General features: G+C 42.4%; 4 protein-coding genes across 5 annotated transcripts; 1 reads left to right on the top strand and 3 right to left on the bottom strand.

Annotated features, from left to right (window-relative positions):
- Positions 1–327: 327 nt before the first annotated feature.
- alkbh8 (alkB homolog 8, tRNA methyltransferase) lies at positions 328–10,830 on the bottom strand. Of its 2 annotated transcripts, none has more exons than XM_031796320.1 (11): positions 10,710–10,830; positions 9,415–9,646; positions 9,194–9,325; positions 7,289–7,384; positions 7,071–7,175; positions 6,722–6,792; positions 5,046–5,152; positions 3,396–3,556; positions 3,031–3,296; positions 1,671–1,820; positions 328–1,149 (listed from the first exon to the last, which is right to left on the bottom strand). In XM_031796320.1, the coding sequence occupies exons 2-11, from the start codon at positions 9,548–9,550 to the stop codon at positions 520–522; spliced, it is 1,854 nt and encodes a 617-aa protein (XP_031652180.1). In that variant the 5' UTR covers positions 9,551–9,646; positions 10,710–10,830; the 3' UTR covers positions 328–519. The 2 variants fall into 2 exon arrangements, with proteins under 2 accessions (XP_031652180.1, XP_020363933.1); XM_020508344.2 differs by lacking the exon at positions 10,710–10,830 and adding an exon at positions 9,881–10,188.
- A 5,363-nt stretch (positions 10,831–16,193) lies between these two features.
- sln (sarcolipin) lies at positions 16,194–17,974 on the top strand. Its single transcript, XM_031796751.1, has 2 exons — positions 16,194–16,495; positions 17,181–17,974. Exon 2 carries the CDS (start codon positions 17,316–17,318, stop codon positions 17,409–17,411), a length of 96 nt encoding a protein of 31 aa, XP_031652611.1. The 5' UTR covers positions 16,194–16,495; positions 17,181–17,315; the 3' UTR covers positions 17,412–17,974.
- Positions 17,975–18,514: 540 nt separating this feature from the next.
- LOC109909486 (olfactory receptor 2AT4) lies at positions 18,515–19,487 on the bottom strand. Its single transcript, XM_031796325.1, has one exon. It carries the CDS (start codon positions 19,463–19,465, stop codon positions 18,515–18,517), a length of 951 nt encoding a protein of 316 aa, XP_031652185.1. The 5' UTR covers positions 19,466–19,487.
- Positions 19,488–20,751: 1,264 nt separating this feature from the next.
- Positions 20,752–21,766, bottom strand: LOC109887527 (olfactory receptor 2AT4). Its single transcript, XM_031796277.1, has one exon. The coding sequence runs from the start codon at positions 21,749–21,751 to the stop codon at positions 20,777–20,779; it is 975 nt and encodes a 324-aa protein (XP_031652137.1). The 5' UTR covers positions 21,752–21,766; the 3' UTR covers positions 20,752–20,776.
- Between the last annotated feature and the right edge of the window lie 732 nt (positions 21,767–22,498).

Raw genomic sequence — 22,498 nt, forward strand, 5'->3', positions numbered from 1 at the left:
TTGTCTGGTACCCCCCCCCCCATTAAGATGAATTAGTCTGGCATTGGGAAGCAATGGTGGCAGCAACAGACCAACACACTGTAGTAACTATAGCAGACCTTACAGTGACTCAGCTTGGCAATGAAGGGGACTTAAAGGAATAGTTTAACCCAAAACTAAAGTCTCCAGGCCACCAAAGTGGTCTTGAATCTAACGGAGGTATGAAAACTTAAGATTTTAAAGTGAACCATTCAGATGTTACGACACAAATCTTTCAAGGTTACCATTCAACACCCTGGGGCTTAAAACTAAGTACATGAAGTTGGAGTGAAGAAAATCAAGCAGGCATTTTTCCTCATTAATTTGAAGGACATTTTGTTTTTCAATCTTTATTATTTACAATAAATCTGAGATAATAAAACAGCTAATTGGTTTGTATAATTGTCTCCATCTTTATCTGATGAAGCGAAAAGCTCATTTATTTCCGAATTCAATGTTTATCAGTTCAGGAGCACATTTACCTAAATGTGAAAGTGTGGTTTATCTGTCTCCAGTCTTCTTCAGTATGACACACCAGTTCCCCTGGTCGTGGTAGCTTCTCTGTATGGCCACCCCTCTAACCCTGACACACAGCTCCTCTAGCTCCCCCTTCTGGAACACATGGTAGTAGCGGTGAAACACTGGGCTGGGAGCAGGGGCCTGGGCTTCAGTGGGGGGGTCTAAAGTATTTTTGGAGCCTTGTTCCCCCTGCTCATCCCCTCCCCTCCCCTGGTTACACCCTCCTCTCCTTCCACCCTTGAGGTGCCAGGGAACCAGAAGGTCCTGGGAGTTGAAGGCAGTGCGGTTGGTGTGAACGCTCAGTTTTGCTGGACTCTCTGTCTCACGGTGGACCTTGGTGCAGTCCGTGGCTATGCCTGAAAGATCCTGTGCTGTGTTGTGGGCGTCCGTGGCGATGGCTGAAAGATCCTGTGCTGTGTTGTGGGCGTCCGTGGCGATGCCTGAAAGATCCTGTGCTGTGTTGTCGCCTGTAGGACCCTGTTGTCTGGTCTCTTTGAGATATTTGGACTTCTGCTTGTTATATTCCTGTTCCACAGCCCACACATAGATCAGCGCCCGTCCTCCAGGCCTCAGCAGTCGCGCAAGTTCCTCAACCACAGCCTGCCTCCGCTTCTACACACACAAACACATAAATAACTCAAACTACTACACTCCATTAAACATGATAAAATAAGATCAGATCATATTAAATAAATAAATAAGATATTCATGAACTAAGATATGTTTTAGTTCATGACCACTGACAGCTTGATAATGAAATAATCTCAATGTGAAATACAGAAATTATTCAATCAAGTTGAATTAAATCACTAAAAGGAAAGCATCTGTGTTGGTGTGTGTGTGACCTGTGTGGAGAGGTGGTGTATGACCTGTGTGGAGAGGTGGTGTATGACCTGTGTGGAGAGGTGGTGTATGACCTGTGTGGAGAGGTGGTGTGTGACCTGTGTGGAGAGGTGGTGTATGACCTGTGTGGAGAGGTGGTGTGTGACCTGTGTGGAGAGGTGGTGTGTGACCTGTGTGGAGAGGTGGTGTGTGACCTGTGTGGAGAGGTGGTGTGTGACCTGTGTGGAGAGGTGGTGTGTGACCTGTGTGGAGAGGTGGTGTATGACCTGTGTGGAGAGGTGGTGTATGACCTGTGTGGAGAGGTGGTGTATGACCGCAATAGAGATGCAGGCATCACAGGTGTCACTGCGTAGAGGTACATTGAGGGCATCTGACACAAAGGCCTGGAAGCCTCTTTCAGAGCAGATCTGGACCAGAGCACTGCTACGGTCACAGCCCACCTACAAATAAGAGATACAAACACACACAACTTTATCCACCCAGCCCACCTACAAATAAGAGATACAAGTACACACAACTTTATTCATCCATATAGCCCATACGCCGCAGAAGGTAGCCTACTGGTTAGAGCGTTGGGCTAGTAACCAAAAGATTGCTAGATCGAATCCCCGAGCTGACAAGGTAAAAATCTGTCGTTCTACCCCTGAACAAGGCAGTTAACCCACTGTTCCTAGGCCGTCGTTGTAAATAACAATTTGTTCTTCACTGACTTGCCTAGTTAAATAAAATTAAAAATAACACACATGCAACACTTGCATTTTAATCTAAACTTCCTGATTAGTAATTACTCCTTTTCCACAGTGTTCTGATTAAATAGTGAGAGGAATGAACACAGCTACTGATTATAAACCTCCTATATGACCCCAGCAAACCCCATTACTGGCCTGCCTTATCGAGAGAATCATTAACTTTCACATCCTCATCAAAGTCACCCAATTTATACCGCATAATGAAAATTATAGCCAGACTAGCCATCCGCAACAAGTCACAGCAGAGTAGGTGAGGAGAGAGCGAGGGAAATTGATAGCAGTAATAATCTTTTGAATAAAACTCTTGTTCAGGGGAGAAATGTAATTAAGCTTCATGAGTCATTTGCTCCAGCCTATAAGGAAGGGACTGGGGGAAGGCTGGAGGAGAATTTCACATATTCTGTTTTATCGTGCGCGCACACGCCACGAAATACACTCTCACTCTTACACAGAGACAGACACACAAAGGTCAACATTTGCATTCAATTCAAAGTAGTGAACTTATCACTATTAGAATGGCTGAGGGGGGAGTAGAGTCTCTGCAGGTATCCTAATCCATTTTCACAAAAGTAGAGTAGCATTCACAAGGCTTCGCTATGCTGGGAACATCGTGTAGAGACTGTTTTGGAGTCTTTGAAAGCCTATATGGTATCTAAAGCATAGTCTGAGAAAAAGTTTGGTTTTATACAAATAATAAATGTTGACAAAAATAGTGTAGCGTTTATAACTGTCTATTTTCTTCATCAGGCTTCACACAGCTGAGACGTGTAAGTCAGAACACATGATAGGCTAATGGAAGAGCGAGAACAGAACAGTAGGGTCAATAAACAGGACACTCTCTTCCATTGATAGTGTTAAAAGATGGAACTATTTATAAATTACCCTCACAGATCCCCCTTACCGCAATCACATCCGGGTTGACGCCCAGGTACTTTCCATTCCCACAGCCCACATCAGCGAGAATGCTTCCTGGTTCTAGGGAAGACAGGAAGTGACACACGCGTGGCCAGGGAGAGTGTCGAGTGCTGCTGAAGTGACAAGCGATCTCCTCGTACACGCGGTGCACAAACTCCGCCTCCAGACGGCAGGCGTCAGTCTGGCTGCGAGGGAGGAAGGGGGGCGAGGGAGGGGCAGGAGGCTGCTGGCTGTCACAGGCCGAGGGGTAACCTGCACAGAAGAGAGACCGGGACAAACGGGTCAGCACAGGTAAAGGTACACACAGAGACCCATCAATCCCATCTGCTATGAACAAATAAAAGAGCTCACCACAGTCACATGGTGTGCGGCGCACCTTACGGAAGGTGAGAGAGGTCCTGGTGCCCCTCCTACTTAGGGTGAGATTACTATGGTTACTGAGGTCAGAGGTCACTGCAGCAGGGGATTTTGGGTCACAGGCTGGCACCACATCAAACTTCCTGGGGGTTATCCTGGAAAACCACAGAAAACACTCATTTAACTGGAAAGTTCCCCCAAATGTTGGTTTCCTTACTCTGTCAGCAGTCAATAATCAAGGTAAGGACATCAATCCATGCTTTTGGTTTAGTGTCCATGGTACTGTAATCCATGGTACTGTAATCCATGGTACTGTAATCCATGGTACTGTTTACACACACTAACATTTTAGCATTTGTGGCACAAATCCTACTCAAGAAATGTGTTTGTTGTTAGCATTTTTCACACATAATGTCACATCCTCCATAAGTGACTGTTGAGCTTCATAATAGATTTTAGATACTCTGGATGTTTTGAACCCGAAGCGTGGATTGCTGTCATACCTGTCCCTAGACTGTTCATGGTGTAAGGAAACCAATGTCATTTTGTAATTTGGTTGAACTGTCCCTACACCCACTAGTCTCACCCTCTTCCTTTACCCCCACTCTCTCTCTCTCCATCTCTCTCTTACCAGTGGGTCCATAGGTATCAGCTCTCTCTCCCTCCCCATGGGTCCACAGGTTTCAGCTCTCTCCCTGCCCATCTCTCTCTTACCCGTGTGTCCATAGGTATCAGCTCTCTCTCCTTCCCATCTCTCTCTTACCCGTGTGTCCATAGGTATCAGCTCTCTCTCACTCCCCATCTCTCTGTTACCCGTGTGTCCATAGGTATCAGCTCTCTCTCCTTCCCATCTCTCTGTTACCCGTGTGTCCATAGGTATCAGCTCTCTCTCCTTCCCATCTCTCTGTTACCCGTGTGTCCATAGGTATCAGCTCTCTCTCCCTCCCCATCTCTCTCTTACCCGTGTGTTCATAGGTATCAGCTCTCTCTCCTTCCCATCTCTCTCTTACCCGTGTGTCCATAGGTATCAGCTCTCTCTCCTTCCCATCTCTCTCTTACCCGTGTGTTCATAGGTATCAGCTCTCTCTCCTTCCCATCTCTCTCTTACCCGTGTGTCCATAGGTATCAGCTCTCTCTCCTTCCCATCTCTCTCTTACCCGTGTGTCCATAGGTATCAGCTCTCTCTCCTTCCCATCTCTCTCTTACCCGTGTGTTCATAGGTATCAGCTCTCTCTCCTTCCCATCTCTCTCTTACCCGTGTGTCCATAGGTATCAGCTCTCTCTCCCTCTCCATCTCTCTCTTACCAGTGGGTCCATAGGTTTCAGCTCTCTCCCTCCCCATCTCTCTCTTACCCGTGTGTTCATAGGTATCAGCTCTCTCTCCCTCTCCATCTCTCTCTTACCAGTGGGTCCATAGGTATCAGCTCTCTCTCCCTCCCCATCTCTCTCTTACCCATGGGTCCACAGGTTTCAGCTCTCTCCCCATCTCTCTCTTACCCGTGTGTTCATAGGTATCAGCTCTCTCTCCTTCCCATCTCTCTCTTACCAGTGGGTCCATAGGTATCAGCTCTCTCTCCCTCCCCATCTCTCTGTTACCCATGAGTCCATAGGTCTCAGCTCCCTCCCTCCCCATCTCTCTCTTACCCGTGTGTCCATAGGTATCTGCTCTCTCCCTTCATCACCAGGAGACTGCGCCGTGGCAACACTACAGCAACCGAGCGGCCTTCAGGATGACGAAAATCCATCACCGTCTGCAATGAGAGATAAATGGAGCGAGAGGGAGACAGAGAGATGGCGAGAGAGAGAGTGACAGGATATAATGGAGTTTCAGACACTGCTGAACCGGTGTGTTACAAATCAGGAACAGATCACAACATTCTCCTCCATGAAATCACAGGCCTTAGTGATATCTACATGCTCATACACACACGATCTGGGCTCTCTTCCTCCTCTCAGATCATCTGGGGAGTATCACCCCATCAACAAAACACTCAGCTGTGACCAAATCAATCCAGAACCAGACAGCTTCTCTATGCTACAACCCCCAGCAATTATTCACACACACAATGTTTACTGATTCATTACCTTTTCCTGACAACTTCCTGTTAAATGATTACTGCAGAGGAAACAAAGATATCCTCCAGTAGGTCTAACCTGTCAGTCCAGATAACCTACTGCACTACAACGTCAGAAATATTAACATTAATATTAATATTAAGCTTACTATTCATTTCTACTGAACAAAGACATTGCCAACCACTCAAAACTGTTAACTAGTACATTACAACTTACAAAACAGAGACGTCCCATCATCACAAAGACATATTACAGTAACAAACACTCACTCAACACTGCCTACCACAGCTTCAGAGACAAGGATATGTTTTATATTATACCAAATTAACTATCAGTCAAGGCTGTCAACTTCTCTCCTATCAGTCTGGGCATAAAACTTCCTTTCACATGGAGAAGTTCCTTATCATTCTGTCAGACACACGCAGCACGGTACTCTGTCTGTAATCGATCTTGTGTTGTAAGAGAGGCCGTTGCTAATGGCACCACTGCAGGAGCAGAGGAACAGAGGTTTTGATTTATTTAACCAGGCAAGTCAGTTAGGAACTCATTCTTATTTTAAATCATGGCCTAGGAACAGTGGGTTAACTGCCTTGTTCAGGGGCAGAATGACAGATGTTTACCTTCTCAGCTCGGGGATTCGATCCAACAACCTTTTGGTTACTGGCCCAACGCTCTAACCACTAGGCTACCTAGTGGTTACTGGCCCAACGCTCTAACCACTAGGCTACCTAGTGGTTACTGGCCCAACACTCTAACCACTAGGCTACCTAGTGGTTACTGGCCCAACGCTCTAACCACTAGGCTACCTAGTGGTTACTGGCCCAACGCTCTAACCACTAGGCTACCTAGTGGTTACTGGCCCAACGCTCTAACCACTAGGCTACCTGCCACCCCAAAAAGATGAAGTGTCGCATCCTCTAACCCTGTCGTATCTAAAGCAGCCTCCCTGTCAGCCTGTCACAGGAAAATCTTGCGGGATCCTAAGTAGCATTGTGAGGGCCTCTCCGGCAAAGAAAGGTCTTAAACATAACTAACCCACCATTAGACTGCAAAACCTTTACACACACACGTGCAAACTCACACTTCCCCATCTTCAATCCTTTAATTAGACTGCCACAGTAACACGCTCACAAAAACTCTGAAAAGCTTTTTCCACTGCCTTGAGAGAGAGATGGAGAGAAAGGGTGGGGACAGAGTATAGACTTAATGTTCTGTGAGGACATTAAAACAGATTGAAGATGTACCTTAGCCCCCAGGCTTAGGGAGAGGATGAGGTCTTCAAAGGCAGAGTGAGTGTCCACATGAGGAGGAATACCTAACAGCCACACAAATAAACAATAAGCTCAAGGGTATGCCTTTAAACACCAGCACTATTAACATGAGTTATCCAAACATCAACCAGTACAAAGGTCTATAAATTCCCTCTGAATAACTGACACAAGGATTGTGTTCATTTCCAGTTCCACACACTTCACAGTCTGATTCTACAGCAGCATTGATTCTACCTTCATTGTCCTCTGCCTTCTGACTGCAGAGCACGCTGCCCCTGTGTGGTCAAGGAGGGTACTACAGCTGCTGGATGAGATTACTCACCTTGTCCAGACTGGTACTGGTTCACAGTCAGCTGGTCTGGCATGACTTCTGTGTGTCTGTCCCTCACACACCTCTCCAGCACAGGGACACACACCTGGGGAAGACCTGGGAACAAGACCACAAACATCAATTTATAGCAAGGGAACCAGTGAATATATTCCATACACAAACACCATACAATATTATGATGGTCATAGGGACTGACAAGACACACATACCTCCAGGTAACGGTTTGTCTTTGTCCACGTTGTTGTTGTCATAGCGAAACTCGTAACCAAAATGCTTCACTCTCCTGTGCTTCAGGACTTTCTGCACTGGAAGACAAACAACAATTATTAGCCAGTGACTGAAACCTGCACAGGCACTGACAGTTGGTTGATTGGTTGTTTGGGGACCTACATGGTGAATATGTAACATACGGTCTGGATTTTTTTGTTGTCATTTAGCAGATGAGCTTATCCAAAGAGACTTATATGATCCATTAGGGTTAAGTGCCCTGCTGAAGGGCACAGACAGATTTTTCACCTAGTCGACTCAAACCAGCAACCTTTTGGTTTTTTATTTATTTTTATTTCACCTTTATTTAACCAGGTAGTCTAGTTTAGAACACCTTTATTTAACCAGGTAGGCTAGTTTAGAACACCTTTATTTAACCAGGTAGGCTAGTTGAGAACACCTTTATTTAACCAGGTAGGCTAGTTGAGAACACCTTTATTTAACCAGGTAGGCTAGTTGAGAACACCTTTATTTAACCAGGTAGGCTAGTTGAGAACACCTTTATTTAACCAGGTAGGCTAGTTGAGAACACCTTTATTTAACCAGGTAGGCTAGTTGAGAACACCTTTATTTAACCAGGTAGGCTAGTTGAGAACACCTTTATTTAACCAGGTAGGCTAGTTGAGAACAAGTTCTCATTTGCAACTGCGACCTGGCCAAGATAAAGCATAGCAGTGTGAACAGACAACACAGAGTTACACATGGAGTAAACAATTAATAAGTCAATAACACAGTAGGAAAAAAAAGGGGAGTCTATATACATTGTGTGCAAAAGGCATGAGGAGGTAGGCGAATAATTAAAATTTTGCAGATTAACACTGGAGTGATAAATGATGGTCATGTACAGGTAGAGATGGTGTGCAAAAGAGCAGAAAAGTAAATAAATAAAAACAGTATGGGGATGAGGTAGGTAAAAATGGGTGGGCTATTTGCCGATAGACTATGTACAGCTGCAGCGATCGGTTAGCTGCTCAGATAGCAGATGTTTGAAGTTGGTGAGGGAGATAAAAGTCTCCAACTTCAGTGATTTTTGCAATTCGTTCCAGTCACAGGCAGCAGAGAACTGGAACGAAAGGCGGCCAAATGAGGTGTTGGCTTTAGGGATGATCAGTGAGATACACCTGCTGGAGCGTGTGCTACGGATGTGTTACAGGCCCAACACTCTTAACTGCTTGGCTACCTGCTGTGTGACAGTGCTTCATTCTGGATATGGTCCTCAAGTCCTATACAAGCCAGAATGTTGAATAAAATGTATATTTGAACTTACTATACCAATTGTCCATGTTATTAGTCCTTCAGCTGCTCTTAATTTGAGACAAAATATCTACAGGAAAGTATTGTTTGCCTGACTTTTTAGAGCACCGGTACTGAAGTTGACGTTTCTATTCTCTGGCACAGGCGCAAAACCATGTAAACACCCGGAAGACTTTGGTTAGTATGCATGGTTCGCATCTGTGTATTTCTGTCTTGTGCACGTGCCTCCAGTCATGAGCAAACATCTGTTTTAATTGCCACACACATAGACCCGTGTTTTGAAGTTGGTTGAATAATGCTTTCCTGTGGATATTTTGTCTCAAATTTCAACCAGCTGAGGGACCAACACCACAGACAAATGGCAGAGTAAGTTTAAATATGATATTTTTCAACATTAGTGACAGATAAGGGACGTTTAGGATCGTTCTATATAAATGTGTGTGCGTTGTCCACATAACCCGTAGACGTCGCCACATTCTGTCACTAGTTGATTGGTTGACTGATTGATCAGAAGGAATAACACATATTTAAAATATCTGAACAGGGCCCATGTGTTGTGTCTATGAAGGAGTGGTTTAAATCTGACTGCTCACCAGTGACATCCTCATCGTGGGACGTCCAGTCTATAGCATCCAGCAGGAGAGCCTCTTCCTCTGGAGACACAAACTCCTCAACCAGCACCAACCCTGGGGGGAGGTCCACACACCCCCACAACTCACTGTCCACTGCAAGGAGACAGACACACACACATTTTTTTTTTCTTCTTCAGATCTGACTGAGTCAACTATGGTGACCCCCACACACACCTATTTACCTGTGTTGACATAGCTCAGGTACAGTGTGACAATCTGGTCCCCACGCTGCAGCTGTCGTCCGTTGAGGGCGTGTCCTCTCTGGGCGCTGACCTCTGACCTGTAGGTCACTAGGGCGTAGGGTTTGTGTGGGGGCATAACCAGGATTTCCACCTCGCCGACCTCTCCCAGCACGTCCTGGAGCTGCTCACGGCTCACACCGTTACCTAGCCCACCATTAGCCACCACCAGGCTCTGCAGAGAAACATCAATGTAGCTAGCATTAAAGTCCTAGACCGTGTCTGTTATTTTCTCAAATAGCTACCTAGTCACATTGCACAGTGTATAGCTATTGTATTCGTGTTCAGTCTACTTTATAAACGTACAGATGTGTTCTTGCTGTCAAGCAGCTAGCTACAGGTGCTAGCTTCAGTAGCTAACACGTAAACTAGCTTACTCTCCCCACAAAACAAAGACTGCCGTTATTACCTTGGTGGGCTGTGATACTGTGCTTATACCCTCATGTTTCAGTAAAGTATGACTGGCTTTGATTTGCTTTCGGAGAAGTTTCTTCTCCTCTTTACTTCTCCTGACAGCTTTCACGTTTTCACAGCAGGACTCCATGGTGTAACTACTAAATAAGTCCCCACTACTACACAGACCTGAGAAATGCTTCCGGAATTACGTAAAATACATATCCAGGCGTTGTTGTAATATCTGGAATGCGTCAGCAAAACCTAGGCAAGAGGAATGCGCCTCATACAGTCTTGTTCCCCTAATCAGATTTTGCGAATGCATGCCAGATTTTACAACCCCTGGATAGGTATTTTGCGGATCAGGTAATCACATCACATGCTACAGCGAGCTGGTGCTAGTCTTGCTAACACCAGTCTCACTAAATTCTTGATTTGTGTATAGTCATGTGGGTAGCCCATTGGTTTTGTTTTGTATTCCCAGAGTGATTGGTCCCTGAGCCCATAGGAGATGATTTTGAAATGTAAAGACCTTCCATTTTCTAATCCGTAAGAACGCAAAAGGGCTGAAACGCTTTGGTGTTACTTTTATCATCTTCCACTGTCCTCAAAGAGTTGCTGAATTTTCACTTCAGTTTGCTCCTCAATTCATTCACCTCGAAGAGCGTGATAACTCCAGTGTTCCCTTCACATTATTCCAATTATTTATTTGTTTAATTTAAATTGATGCACTTACATTAAAGTTATTATTGGTACCAGGTCTACTGACTCAAATTGGACTACAGCTACTTGCATGTGTTTGATTTGTGAAGGATAGTGAACTGGGCATGGTGAATCAGTCTTACCTAAGCCTTAATGTTGGGTTTGCAGGCGACTGCCGATTGACTGATCTTCAACGATCCTTGCGTCTAAAATAACTTACTCGTTGTTAATTGTAGATCAGTCATTCTGTCTCAATTTCCCCATGATACATTATGGTTTTGAGATCCTTTTGTTGGTTAATTTCTTCAACACTTTGATGTTTGTAGAAATGTTAAAATAATGAATGAGACTATAACACAATTGATATGGTCAGAAAAAATCCAAAGAAAAACCAACCAGAATTTTTTTTTTTTGAGATCCCAAACTTGTTCAATGGAAAGCTATGGGACCTATGCAATTCCAGCTCCCCGATTGCAATTCCTATGGCTTCCACTAGATGTCAACAGTCTTTGTTCAAGGTTTCATGCTTGTTTCTTCCAAAACGAGTACGAATTTAGGGTTTTGGTACAGGGAGTCACAGTTGGAAATCAGTCTGTGGGGGTGCGACGAAGAGGACGCGCACTTGCTAATTTTACTTTTCTTCTACTTTTCTATAACATACTTCTTTCTGTATGAAATATTATAGTTTATTTACATTTTAGGGTACCTGAGGATTAAATAGAAATGTAGTTTGACTTTTTGGATTCATTTGTCTGCATGTCGAACGAGTGGATTACTGAAATCGCTGGCGCCAACTAAACTGACTTTTTGGGAAATTTAGTTTTTTTTCTAACAAAACGACCATGCATGTTGTAGCTGGGACCCTTGGCATTGCAAACAGAGGAATATTTTCAAAAAGTGATTATTTAATGGCTATTTGTGATTTTATGAAGCCTGTGCTGCTTGAAAAATATGTTGATGTTGGGCTCCATCCTCAAACAATCGCATGGTATGCTTTCGCTGTAAAGCCTATTGTAAATCGGACAATGCAGTTAGATTAACAGGAGTTTAAGCTTTTAACCGATATAAGATACTTGTATGTTCATAAATGTTTAATATTACGATTATTTATTTGAATTGCGCACCCTCCAATTTCACTGGATGTTGTCGACAGGTGTCCCGTTGACGGGACGCCTAGCGCTAAGACCTGAGAAAGGAAGTGGACATTTTGCCTGTTCTGGGAACATGAACTTTTAGGTTGCAGGGAGGTTCTGATAATGTTTTACTATGGTCCCTGAAAGTTTCCTGGGAGATTTTATTAATGTTCTGAGAATGGAAATTATAAGTTACTTCGATTTTTTTTGTATAACTTCTTTATTAAAACTTCCACTGAATGTCGAGACCTTTAACACGGCTTTCTTTTTTGAACACCAATAGGACACATGGAAATTAATTTCCTTAGGCATTAATCATGTAAACACATTTATTTTTTACTGTGACATGGCATCAGTGAGATTTGAATTTTTAACCTTTGGTTCTCTATCTATGGAATTAGTCCACTTTGTCACCAGGATAGAGAGAGCCTGCTCTAATTGTTATGCATGCAAAGCTGTTCATTTTAGTCTATTCAAACAGACCCCATTTCAAAGAAAACAATCACTCATTAATATCAGGTGTGGCCAATTAGTAGGCACTGGCCAACACACATGGACTCACTTAACAAGACAGAGGCTAGAGAGAGTTTGCTTTATCCTGAGAACAGAATGTATAAATAATATTCTTGGAACATTCTCTGAACTTTACTAAGGTTTTCTTGTGGCTTTTTATAGAATGTTTTCTTAATGTTCTCGGAACAATTAGAGAACATGACTTTAAATAGAACCGTTTGGAAACTTGTAGGAAACGTTATACTGAAGTACTGAAATTCCCACAGTAGGATGTTGTTTCTTAACGTTCTCTGAACTATTTGAGAACATTCCCAATGTCAAACCAGTTGGAAAACGTTCCTAGAACAAAATGTAATTAAATGTAACCATGTTTGAACTTTTAGGATGCCTTCCGTTAAAGTAATCAAATATATATATATATATATATACTTTTTTTTCTTAAATGTTCTGAGAATGTTCCAAAGCCAAGCGACTATCCTGCACCAGAATGTTGTGGGAAGGTTGCATGCAGAATAACTATAGCCATTAATACATTAATTTCTATAGCTGCCCCCCAAAATGTTACACTTGAGGAGTACCAATATGGCTGCACGGTGCTTCAATACAGCACCCCCGTCAGTCATCTAGGGTTTATACAAATCATTGTAATAAACATATTGTTCTCAAAATGTTATGTGCTAGCTGGAATGTTCCGTTAATATGGGGAGCAGGATATGGAAGGATCTTCCACTGTCCAGTATCATCACTGGACTGACTATTGGATTTAAAGTAACATGAGACATCATCTGGTCTCCAAATATAACAATAGCACAGGAGACTGGTCATAGATTGACTATTTTTAAGAGGTGAGTGAGGCCTATATTGTCTCTCTCTCTCACCGATTCACTGTTTGCATTCTCCCCCAATGAGTGTGTGTGTGTGAATGTGTGTGTTCGTGTGTGTATGAGGTCCACTTGGCTCTTCATCTCTGACAGCCCCATATGGCTCTAAGAGGAGTCCAAAATAGAGAAAACAGGATAACCCTCAAACTGTTGAGACATGGGGATGTCAGCAGGCCCCGACCACCACTCCATGTTGAGACATGGGGATGTCAACAGGCCCGACCACCATTCCATGTTGAGACATGGGGATGTCAACAGGCCCCGACAACCACTCCATGATGAGACATGGGGATGTCAGCAGGCCCCGACCACCACTCCATGTTGAGACATGGGGATGTCAACAGGCCCCGACCACCACTCCATGTTGAGACATGGGGATGTCAACAGGCCCCGACCACCATTCCATGATGAGACATGGGGATGTCAACAGGCCCCGACCACCACTCCATGTTGAAACATGGGGATGTCAACAGGCCCCGACCACCACTCTATGATGAGACATGGGGATGTCAACAGGCCCCGACCACCACTCCATGTTGAGACATGGGGATGTCAGCAGGCCCCGACCACTATTCCAGGCATTCTGAAGGGGTCATGGGTGTGTAGTGTGCATAAGTATAAACAATATTAGGTCGCAACTCCAGTTTAGTGTGTGTGTGTGGTTTTATATTGCTACTGTTGCCCCAACTTGCTCTTTGAGGGATTAGGTCTGGGATGCTGTTGTTTGTGATATACTTGTAAAAGCTCTGAACTAAATTGGATTGATTTGGTAGGACACAAACAGTGTTACATAACCCAGCTGTTGTTTGGTTGGCCAGACTGTTTCCATAACAGAGGGTTCCCCCTGGCCAACACAGACATGTCTGTCTAATTAGCGAGATGGCTGAGGACAGGTGAGGGCTTTGTTATAACACACACACACACACACAGCAGGCAGAAGGGGATTCTGTACTCATGGTTTTGAAGGGTTTATTTGAGTGCTGGAACTGTAGTGTATTCAGGTTTGTCACCTGGGAACCAACACCTGGTCAAAGTACAGTGTACACAATCAATAAGAATGTGTACATACGCTAGTGTAATTTTGTATGTTTTCCACCTGTCCAATAGCATCACTCCATGTTGATATTTCCCAGAACACTCCATCAGTGCTGTCTGTGGCGGCAGCGGGACACAGATGCAAGGCCTCCATAATTCCAGTAAGAGACAGTCCCCTGGATTATATTAATCCTCTTGGAATGCCTATGAAATCCTGGAATGAGAGCGGCTCGGAAAACTCTCTCAGCAGTCCTGCTGTGACCCCAGTGTGTGTGTGTTATACATTTCACTGTACTTGTGCATGTGACAATAAAACTTGAATTTGAACAAAAGAGCAAATGTTCAACTTAATAAAAAACAGTTTTCCCCATCTCTAGCAGTTGATAAAACATATTTTCTATAGAAAGTGCCTATAAAATGCCCCAAAAAGCCTGTTTATCTATGGGTAACAGGGTTGACATAGTATACACGACCTGCTCAGTTTTCCACCACAAAACACCATAAAATGTCCATAAAGAGTAAAACCAGTTTGTTCACCTGCTTTTAAACTGCGATTTGACTATCAGATGTTCAATGTGTCTTTTGATTGGTATTTTTAAGGAATAATTTCACCATATTAAAATGAGAGTTTGGTTTATTTAACAGGGTTGACGTTAAAATGAGGGATAGGATTGGAATCACTAATAACATTAAATAATTCATCATCTTCAGAAATGACTTTTTTTAAAGCAAGTCTATTCATATTAACAATCAGATGTATTGAATTTCAATGTGGTCTATTTTAACGGCTGTTAATTTAATATAACAGGCTTGTAAAATGCTATACTTCCTTTTAGTGCCCATGTGGCCCACTAAAAGGATACAGGGAGTCATAGAGGTGAATTGTGTGAGGTGAATCTATACTCCAGCTATTGGTTATTGTGTGAGGTGAATCTATACTCCAGCCATTGGTTATTGTGTGAGGTGAATCTATACTCCAGCCATTGGTTATTGTGTGAGGTGAATCTATACTCCAGCCATTGGTTATTGTGTGAGGTGAATCTATACTCCAGCCATTGGTTATTGTGTGAGGTGAATCTATACTCCAGCCATTGGTTATTGTGTGAGGTGAATCTATACTCCAGCCATTGGTTATTGTGTGAGGTGAATCTATACTCCAGCCATTGGTTATTGTGTGAGTTGAATCCATAACCAAGCCATTGGTTATTGTGTGAGTTGAATCCATAACCAAGCCATTGGTTATTGTGTGAGTTGAATCCATAACCAAGCCATTGGTTATTGTGTGAGTTGAATCCATAACCAAGCCATTGGTTATTGTGTGAGTTGAATCCATAACCAAGCCATTGGTTATTGTGTGAGGTGAATCTATACTCCAGCCATTGGTTATTGTGTGAGGTGAATCTATACTCCAGACATTGGTTATTGTGTGAGTTGAATCCATAACCCTGCCATTGGTTATTGTGTGAGTTGAATCCATAACCAAGCCATTGGTTATTGTGTGAGTTGAATCCATAACCCAGCCATTGGTTATTGTGTGAGTTGAATCCATAACCCAGCCATTGGTTATTGTGTGAGTTGAATCCATAACCAAGCCATTGGTTATTGTGTGAGTTGAATCCATAACCCTGCCATTGGTTATTGTGTGAGTTGAATCCATAACCAAGCCATTGGTTATTGTGTGAGGTGAATCTATACTCCAGCTATTGGTTATTGTGTGAGTTGAATCCATAACCCTGCCATTGGTTATTGTGTGAGTTGAATCCATAACCAAGCCATTGGTTATTGTGTGAGTTGAATCCATAACCAAGCCATTGGTTATTGTGTGAGTTGAATCCATAACCCAGCCAATGGTTATTGTGTGAGTTGAATCCATAACCCAGCCATTGGTTATTGTGTGAGTTGAATCCATAACCAAGCCATTGGTTATTGTGTGAGTTGAATCCATAACCCAGCCAAAGCACAACATGCATATTTTCCTAGCACGCCTCATCTCTAACTCTTATAATTCAAAGAATGAGTATTGTATTTAGAACTACTGTAATCCAGCCCAGACAATGGGCTTTAAAAATAACACTTGTGTCCCCCATCCCCTGGGTCCTACCCTCATCAGCAGAGGAGGTGTGTGTGAGGGTCCGCATGTGGTTGCATGTCAGGTTCCATTGTCAGGCTCCAGAGGGTTCGGCTCCACCCCACGGCCCAAACATCCAGAAACTATATCTGAACCTTGGTCAGTCGATTGGCAGGAGGTTACTTTAGGGGTGGACCCTGGCCCTCAGGACTGTAGAAGACAGACGGACAACTCTGAAACACCGACCACAGGACTACAGAGGACCGTTGCCTGTCACACCCACCACCAGACCCAGCCAGGTAAATGCCCAATGGCTGACATTTTATACTGTCTAGATAGACACACTGTAGATATGGAAGTGTCTGTCAAGTTACTTACTCTCAACCTTTGGAATTAGAGGCAGATCCTTACACCCATTTGCCATCCCCCATCTACAACACCAGAGAAAAACCGAAACCTACTTGAAGGTAACAGCGCTCACTGTTGCCCCTAGTGGATGACATCTCCCGTTGTCCTCAGACAACATGGATGGATGTCGAATATTGACTTGTATCACGGATGACCTGGCTGTAAGGTTCGGGTTAGGTTTAAAATCAGATGTTATGACTTTGTGCCTATGCCACCTAGTGACCATTCTGCAGAGCTGCCTTCGGGTCAAGATTCCTGACAATAAATGCCAACCTACTACAGAAAGGGTAGGAGCTAGAGGAAGGAGCAAGGTAGGGACAGACTGGTCATAGGGCAATTCTGGCAAAAATGTCAAATGGGCTGGTTCACCTTAAGCCTAGTGGGCTTGTCTAAACTCTAAGTTTGGCAGAAAATTATAATTATTCAGTTAATAATGGGGGCCTCGAGATAGAATGGGCGTAAATGCCCAGGTCTTTTATCTGGTTCCAGTCTGTCCCTGGAGTAAGGTGTTGTTTTGGGATACAGTTTTAATTTGTCACCAGAAAATTCAAGGTCAACATCTTCCCCCCCTTTCAGATGACACCTTCAGAGACTTTTGCCTCCCTGACAGAGTGACCTGCCCTCCCAAGCAAGGTGTGAGGACCCTCATCCTTCCTGTCTCCACACATTCCCATTCTTCTTCTCCTCTGCTGCCGCACCTCTCAGGGCAGAATGGACCAGTCTGTGCAGGAGCTGTTTCTGAACTTCACAGTAGTCTTGATCACTGTGCTGCTCATGTGGATCCTAGTCAAGACCTACCAGGCCTGAACCACCAGGGGACAGATACAGGGGGAGAGAGATGAAGGGCTGAGAAATGGTGGAACATTTCAATCCAGTTACTGCAGTTGCAAACAATCTTGAAAGCTTACTGGGCGACAGGTAGCCTAGTGGTTAGAGAAGTGGGCCAGCAGCCCGGGTTGCTGGCATCATCCTAGATGCCATTGCCTGCTGTTGTGTCCTTGAGCGAGGGACTTGACCCCCTACAATTTCTCTGCGGCTGATCCATGCGTCTGACCTATTGCTTCCAGTCCCTCGTCTGTGTTTGTCTCAGGGGTTTGGGGTGTGAGCATAAAGACACATTTCCATTAACGGACAATATAGCGAACGGACAATAAAATACAATAAATCTTATATTATCTTAACTCTGAAACATAGCAGTTGCACATGGTCCCTGAGAAATGAAGTGAATACAAGAAATTGAAAGGTATAGATATAGCTTCACTGCTTCAGCTGTCTGCTAAGAAAGACATGCAGTTCCTCACTCCTGCCTCTTAGAGGGACTGTAGTGTTAGAGATGAGTTGGCAAGCATTCTGTTTACACGCTCTACAATAAAAAGAACTGTTATTGTACACAAAATGTTTTCTCTTGTTTGATGCATCCAACATTATGTTTTAAATAATACATGTGCACCCAAATCATGAAAGTAAGCAGAGCACACACCCTAACCAAATTCTTTGAAAATGTAGGAGAACCCCTTTTGGTTCCAGATAGAACTCTTTTGGGTTCCACGTAGAACCATTTTGTAGTCCATTTAGAACCCTCTGTGGAAAGGGTCCTACGTGGAACTCAAAGAACTCAAATGTTCTTCAAAGAATAATCCTATGGGGATAGTCAAATAATTATTTTAGGTTCTAGACAGCACCTTTTTTCTAAGAGTGTAGAGAACTTCACCTGGACTAACTGTTGATTGTGTGATGATGAAACAATAACAAACAAGCTGTTTGTTTTGGAAGCTAAACCCCTTGTCTTTATACTCAGTTAGGCCATGGAAATCAGCAATGCAACACTTATAAAGCACACATGTACAAATATACAGTATAGTATTTTTATTTGATTGAACAAAAAAATAATTTATTAGTCCTATGTGCTCTTATTGAACGTGCACTTGTATTCGTCTAAATCGCTTGATCATTATCTGTTTTATTTCATCAGTTCTTAGACAGTAAATCAGTGGATTGATCATGGGAGGGAGCAGGCTATACAACATGATAACAACAATACGTAAATCAGTGCTGAATCTAATGCCGATGTTACTGGCCAGATAAATAAAACACCTGGGGAGATAATACAGGGCAATGATGATCAGCTGACCACTGCAGGTAGAAAGGGTTTTGAGGCGGCCTTGGGGGCTCGCAATCTGAACAACTGCCACAATAATAGAGCAATATGAGAATATAATGAAAGCAAGAGGTCCCAGTAATACCACCATTGCTACAACAAAAGCAGGAAAACTATAAGGAACCCTATCAGTGCATGCAAGCGTTGTTATAGCGATATGATCACAGTAGCACTGCATGATTTTGTTTGAGTCACAGTAAGGAAGAGGATAGGCCCTAATTACCATTGAAAGAGAGGGAAGGTGTGCAAGCACCCACGCAGTGACATTGAGTATATGAATAGTGGAGTTGTTGATAATCATTGGGTATCTGAGCGGGAAACAGATTGACACGTATCGGTCTAAAGCCATTATCAATAGGAGAAGGCTAGTTACGGATCCAAAATAGTGAACTAAGTACATTTGCAAAAAACAACCAAAGAAAGAAATTGCTCCTGCCTGAAACCAATATCTGGCAATAATCTTTGGTAAAGTGGTGGTGCTGAATAGCACGTCAGACACAACCAGATTCAAAATGATAAAATACATGGGTTTATGGAGAACGTTATGAGTTGCGAACAAGATAATAACAACAACATTTCCTATTAAAATGCAGCAATAAACGAGGAATAATACAGTTGAGGCAAGACCGTAGAACTCTGGCTGAAGTCCAGGGAACCCAACGATGACAAACGCTGTCACAAAGCTTTGATTCCTCACTGACATGGTGATGTGTTCTCTTAGAACCAACACTGGAAAGTAATTAACATTTATGTTATAGTACATTATCCATCATTGCAACCTAAACGTTTTTATCAGGTTTTTGTCAAATCAAATGTAACATTGCTCATGATACTGCAGTGTCAAATCCTAAATTGACATATGCATATGTGACTTTCATGTAAATCATGCATATTGTCAGAAGAAGATTTGAACAAAGAAATGTTATGATTGCAGATTTCATGTTGGGATTTGGCCCATTGTGCATTTACCAATAATTATTTCAGCTCAGACAGAAATGTTTTGCAATGCCAACAATCATAATATATATGTATATTTTTTAGTTTGTAAATAACCATCAGTAAACCTTTGAAAATGATAATGTATAATTTGTTCGTTGATATGATTAATTACATGTGAATGTATTGCCTAACATAATGTTTAACCAGGACCTTTAAAGCTATACTAATCATGAACAACAGGCCTTATGCATGGATTTACTAAATGTAGGAGGAAACAAACAAAGCAATAATATGTATAAGAAGTTTAAAAGCAGACATTCAAATAAGGTGTTGGGAAATCAAATGAGAAACGAAGTACCTTTATCACTCATCATCCATGTTCTCAGTTTGATACACCAAAAATCAAATACATTCTGTTAGAGAAATGTCCTTACCTCGATTACAGTAAACTAAAATGTGAAAACCAAGACACTTCCTGAGAAGCTCTTCACCAAAGATCTTTATGCTCACAATTTATCTACTAAGTGACCGAATAATTTATGATGACGTTGACAAGTTCTGGAGATGGCAAAGCCTCAAGGGGAAGAACTACCCAGTGAGCTAACGCAATACTCTTTCTACAACAAGAAACCCAACATGCTGTGTCTGTGTCACTCTAATGAAATGTGTTCCCTACTGAGCAGGTTAAACAGAATCAAGACCTTCCTTGTATGTCAGTTTGGGATTTTAAGGTAGGATTTGGTACTCAGTTTCTATTGTTGTAGGGAATTCTGAACATAATAAAAAATCCTCTGATTCAAAACAAACGTAATCGTCGGCTATACCTGGCAATAATCTTTGGTAATATGAATATCAACCCGATTTACGTTAACAAAATACATAATGTTCTTCGTACAACAATTAACACTAAATGCTATATCTGTGTTAATCTAGCAAGGTGTTCGCTACTGTTACACAGCGTTATGTCCATTTTGGCATTGAGGTCAGGATTTGGTACTCAGTTAATATTGTTGTAGGGACAAGTATTTCCAAACATAATAACAGAACTCAATCTCTGATTAAAAATCAACTTTAATCATTGGCTGACAGCAAATACATTATCTTTCTGTGGAGCAATTGACTTCTTGAATCTTTTCATAAGGCTTGTTTTTATATGTTTTGTCTTGAAACAGTAAATCAGTGGATTGATCATGGGAGGGAGCAGGCTATACAACATGATAATAACAATACGTAAATCAGTGCTGAATCTAATGCCGATGTTACTGGCCAGATAAATAAAACACCTGGGGAGATAATACAGGGCAATGATGATCAGCTGACCACTGCAGGTAGAAAGGGTTTTGAGGCGGCCTTGGGGGCTCGCAATCTGAACAACTGCCACAATAATAGAGCAATATGAGAATATAATGAAAGCAAGAGGTCCCAGTAATGCCAGCATGGCAAAGATAAAAGCAGGAAAACTATAAGGAACCCTATCAGTGCATGCAAGCGTTGTTATAGCGATATGATCACAGTAGCACTGCATGATTTTGTTTGAGTCACAGTAAGGAAGAGGATAGGCCCTAATTACCATCATCAATGGGCAGGCTTTCGCAACAATCCAAGCAGTGGTACTGAGAATATGAATAGTGGAGTTATTGATAATCATTGGATATCTGAGCGGAAAACAGATTGAAACATATCGGTCTAAAGCCATTATAAATAGAATATATGAATTTACAGTTCCAAAATAGTGCACTAAGTACATCTGGACAAAACAACCTGTGAATGAAATGGCCCCTGCTTGAAACCAATACCGGGCAATAATCTTTGGTAATGTGGTGGTGCTAAAGAGAATATCAGAAACAACCAGATGTAAAATAACAAAATACATGGGTTTGTGGAGATCCCGGTCTGTTGCGAACAATACAAGAATAACAACATTTCCTACTGCAGTGCAAAAATACACCAAGAATAATACAGTTGAGGCAAGACCGTAGAACTCTGGCTGAAGTCCAGGGAACCCAACGATGACAAACTCTGTCACAAAGCTGTGATTCCCAGCTGACATGATGATGGTCTCTTAGACAACCTGCGGAAATAAAAGATTCATTAATTATCCTTCATTGAAATCTAAATGGAAATGTTATCTATTTCATCGTAAAGTATATGAGTTACCCTCATGACTTAAAATGTTATATTGTATGAAGTTGTAACTCATTTTATTTGGCCTAGTTTTGTCAACTCAATTTGATTTGACCTAAATTAAGTTACCAGGCTGCCTTTCATCTTTAATGTACAGTATGTCAACTCAGGAAATCAAGTTGAATTAACAAAACTAGGCAAAAACTAGGTAGCACAATTGGTTGTATTACATTAAAAGTTCATACATTTTCATACATTTTATATCAACGGAGTAAAATCTTTTTGTTGTTGACGCTAAATGTTTTACAGTGAAAAGTACATTAATAGGATGTTATTGCAACATGTATCATTATAGGTTAATGTACATATCTCTTTTAGCATACCGGTATGTTTTAACGTTGCATTATTGTATTGATATTACAAGTGATATGACATTTTTCATCATGTTATACACTGAGTATACAAAATACTAGAACACTTGCTCTTTCCATGACAGACTGACCAGGTGAATCCAGGTGGAGGCTATGATCCCTTATTGATGACACTTGTTAAATCCTCTTCAATCAGTGTAAATGAAGGGAAGGAGACAGGGTAAAGAAGGATTGTAAGCCTTGAGACAATTGAGAAATGTATTGTGTATGTGTGTCATTCAGAGGGTCAATGGGCAAGACAA

This window comes from Oncorhynchus kisutch, linkage group LG18, assembly GCF_002021735.2.
Source record: "Oncorhynchus kisutch isolate 150728-3 linkage group LG18, Okis_V2, whole genome shotgun sequence".
Lineage (NCBI taxonomy): Eukaryota > Metazoa > Chordata > Actinopteri > Salmoniformes > Salmonidae > Oncorhynchus > Oncorhynchus kisutch.

What these genes read in the sequence shown, in the direction of transcription:
- alkbh8 (XM_020508344.2), bottom strand. Translation starts at nt 10,015, where the DNA reads ATGGAGTCCTGCTGTGAAAACGTGAAAGCTGTCAGGAGAAGTAAAGAG. An exon ending in AGACAAACCGTTACCTGGAG is followed by an intron (nt 7,176 to 7,288) that starts GTATGTGTGTCT and finishes TCTTGTTCCCAG; the next exon opens with GTCTTCCCCAGGTGTGTGTC. An exon ending in CCGCACACCATGTGACTGTG is followed by an intron (nt 3,297 to 3,395) that starts GTGAGCTCTTTT and finishes TCTTCTGTGCAG; the next exon opens with GTTACCCCTCGGCCTGTGAC.
- sln (XM_031796751.1), top strand. Translation starts at nt 17,316, where the DNA reads ATGGACCAGTCTGTGCAGGAGCTGTTTCTGAACTTCACAGTAGTCTTG.
- LOC109909486 (XM_031796325.1), bottom strand. Translation starts at nt 19,465, where the DNA reads ATGTCAGTGAGGAATCAAAGCTTTGTGACAGCGTTTGTCATCGTTGGG.
- LOC109887527 (XM_031796277.1), bottom strand. Translation starts at nt 21,751, where the DNA reads ATGTCAGCTGGGAATCACAGCTTTGTGACAGAGTTTGTCATCGTTGGG.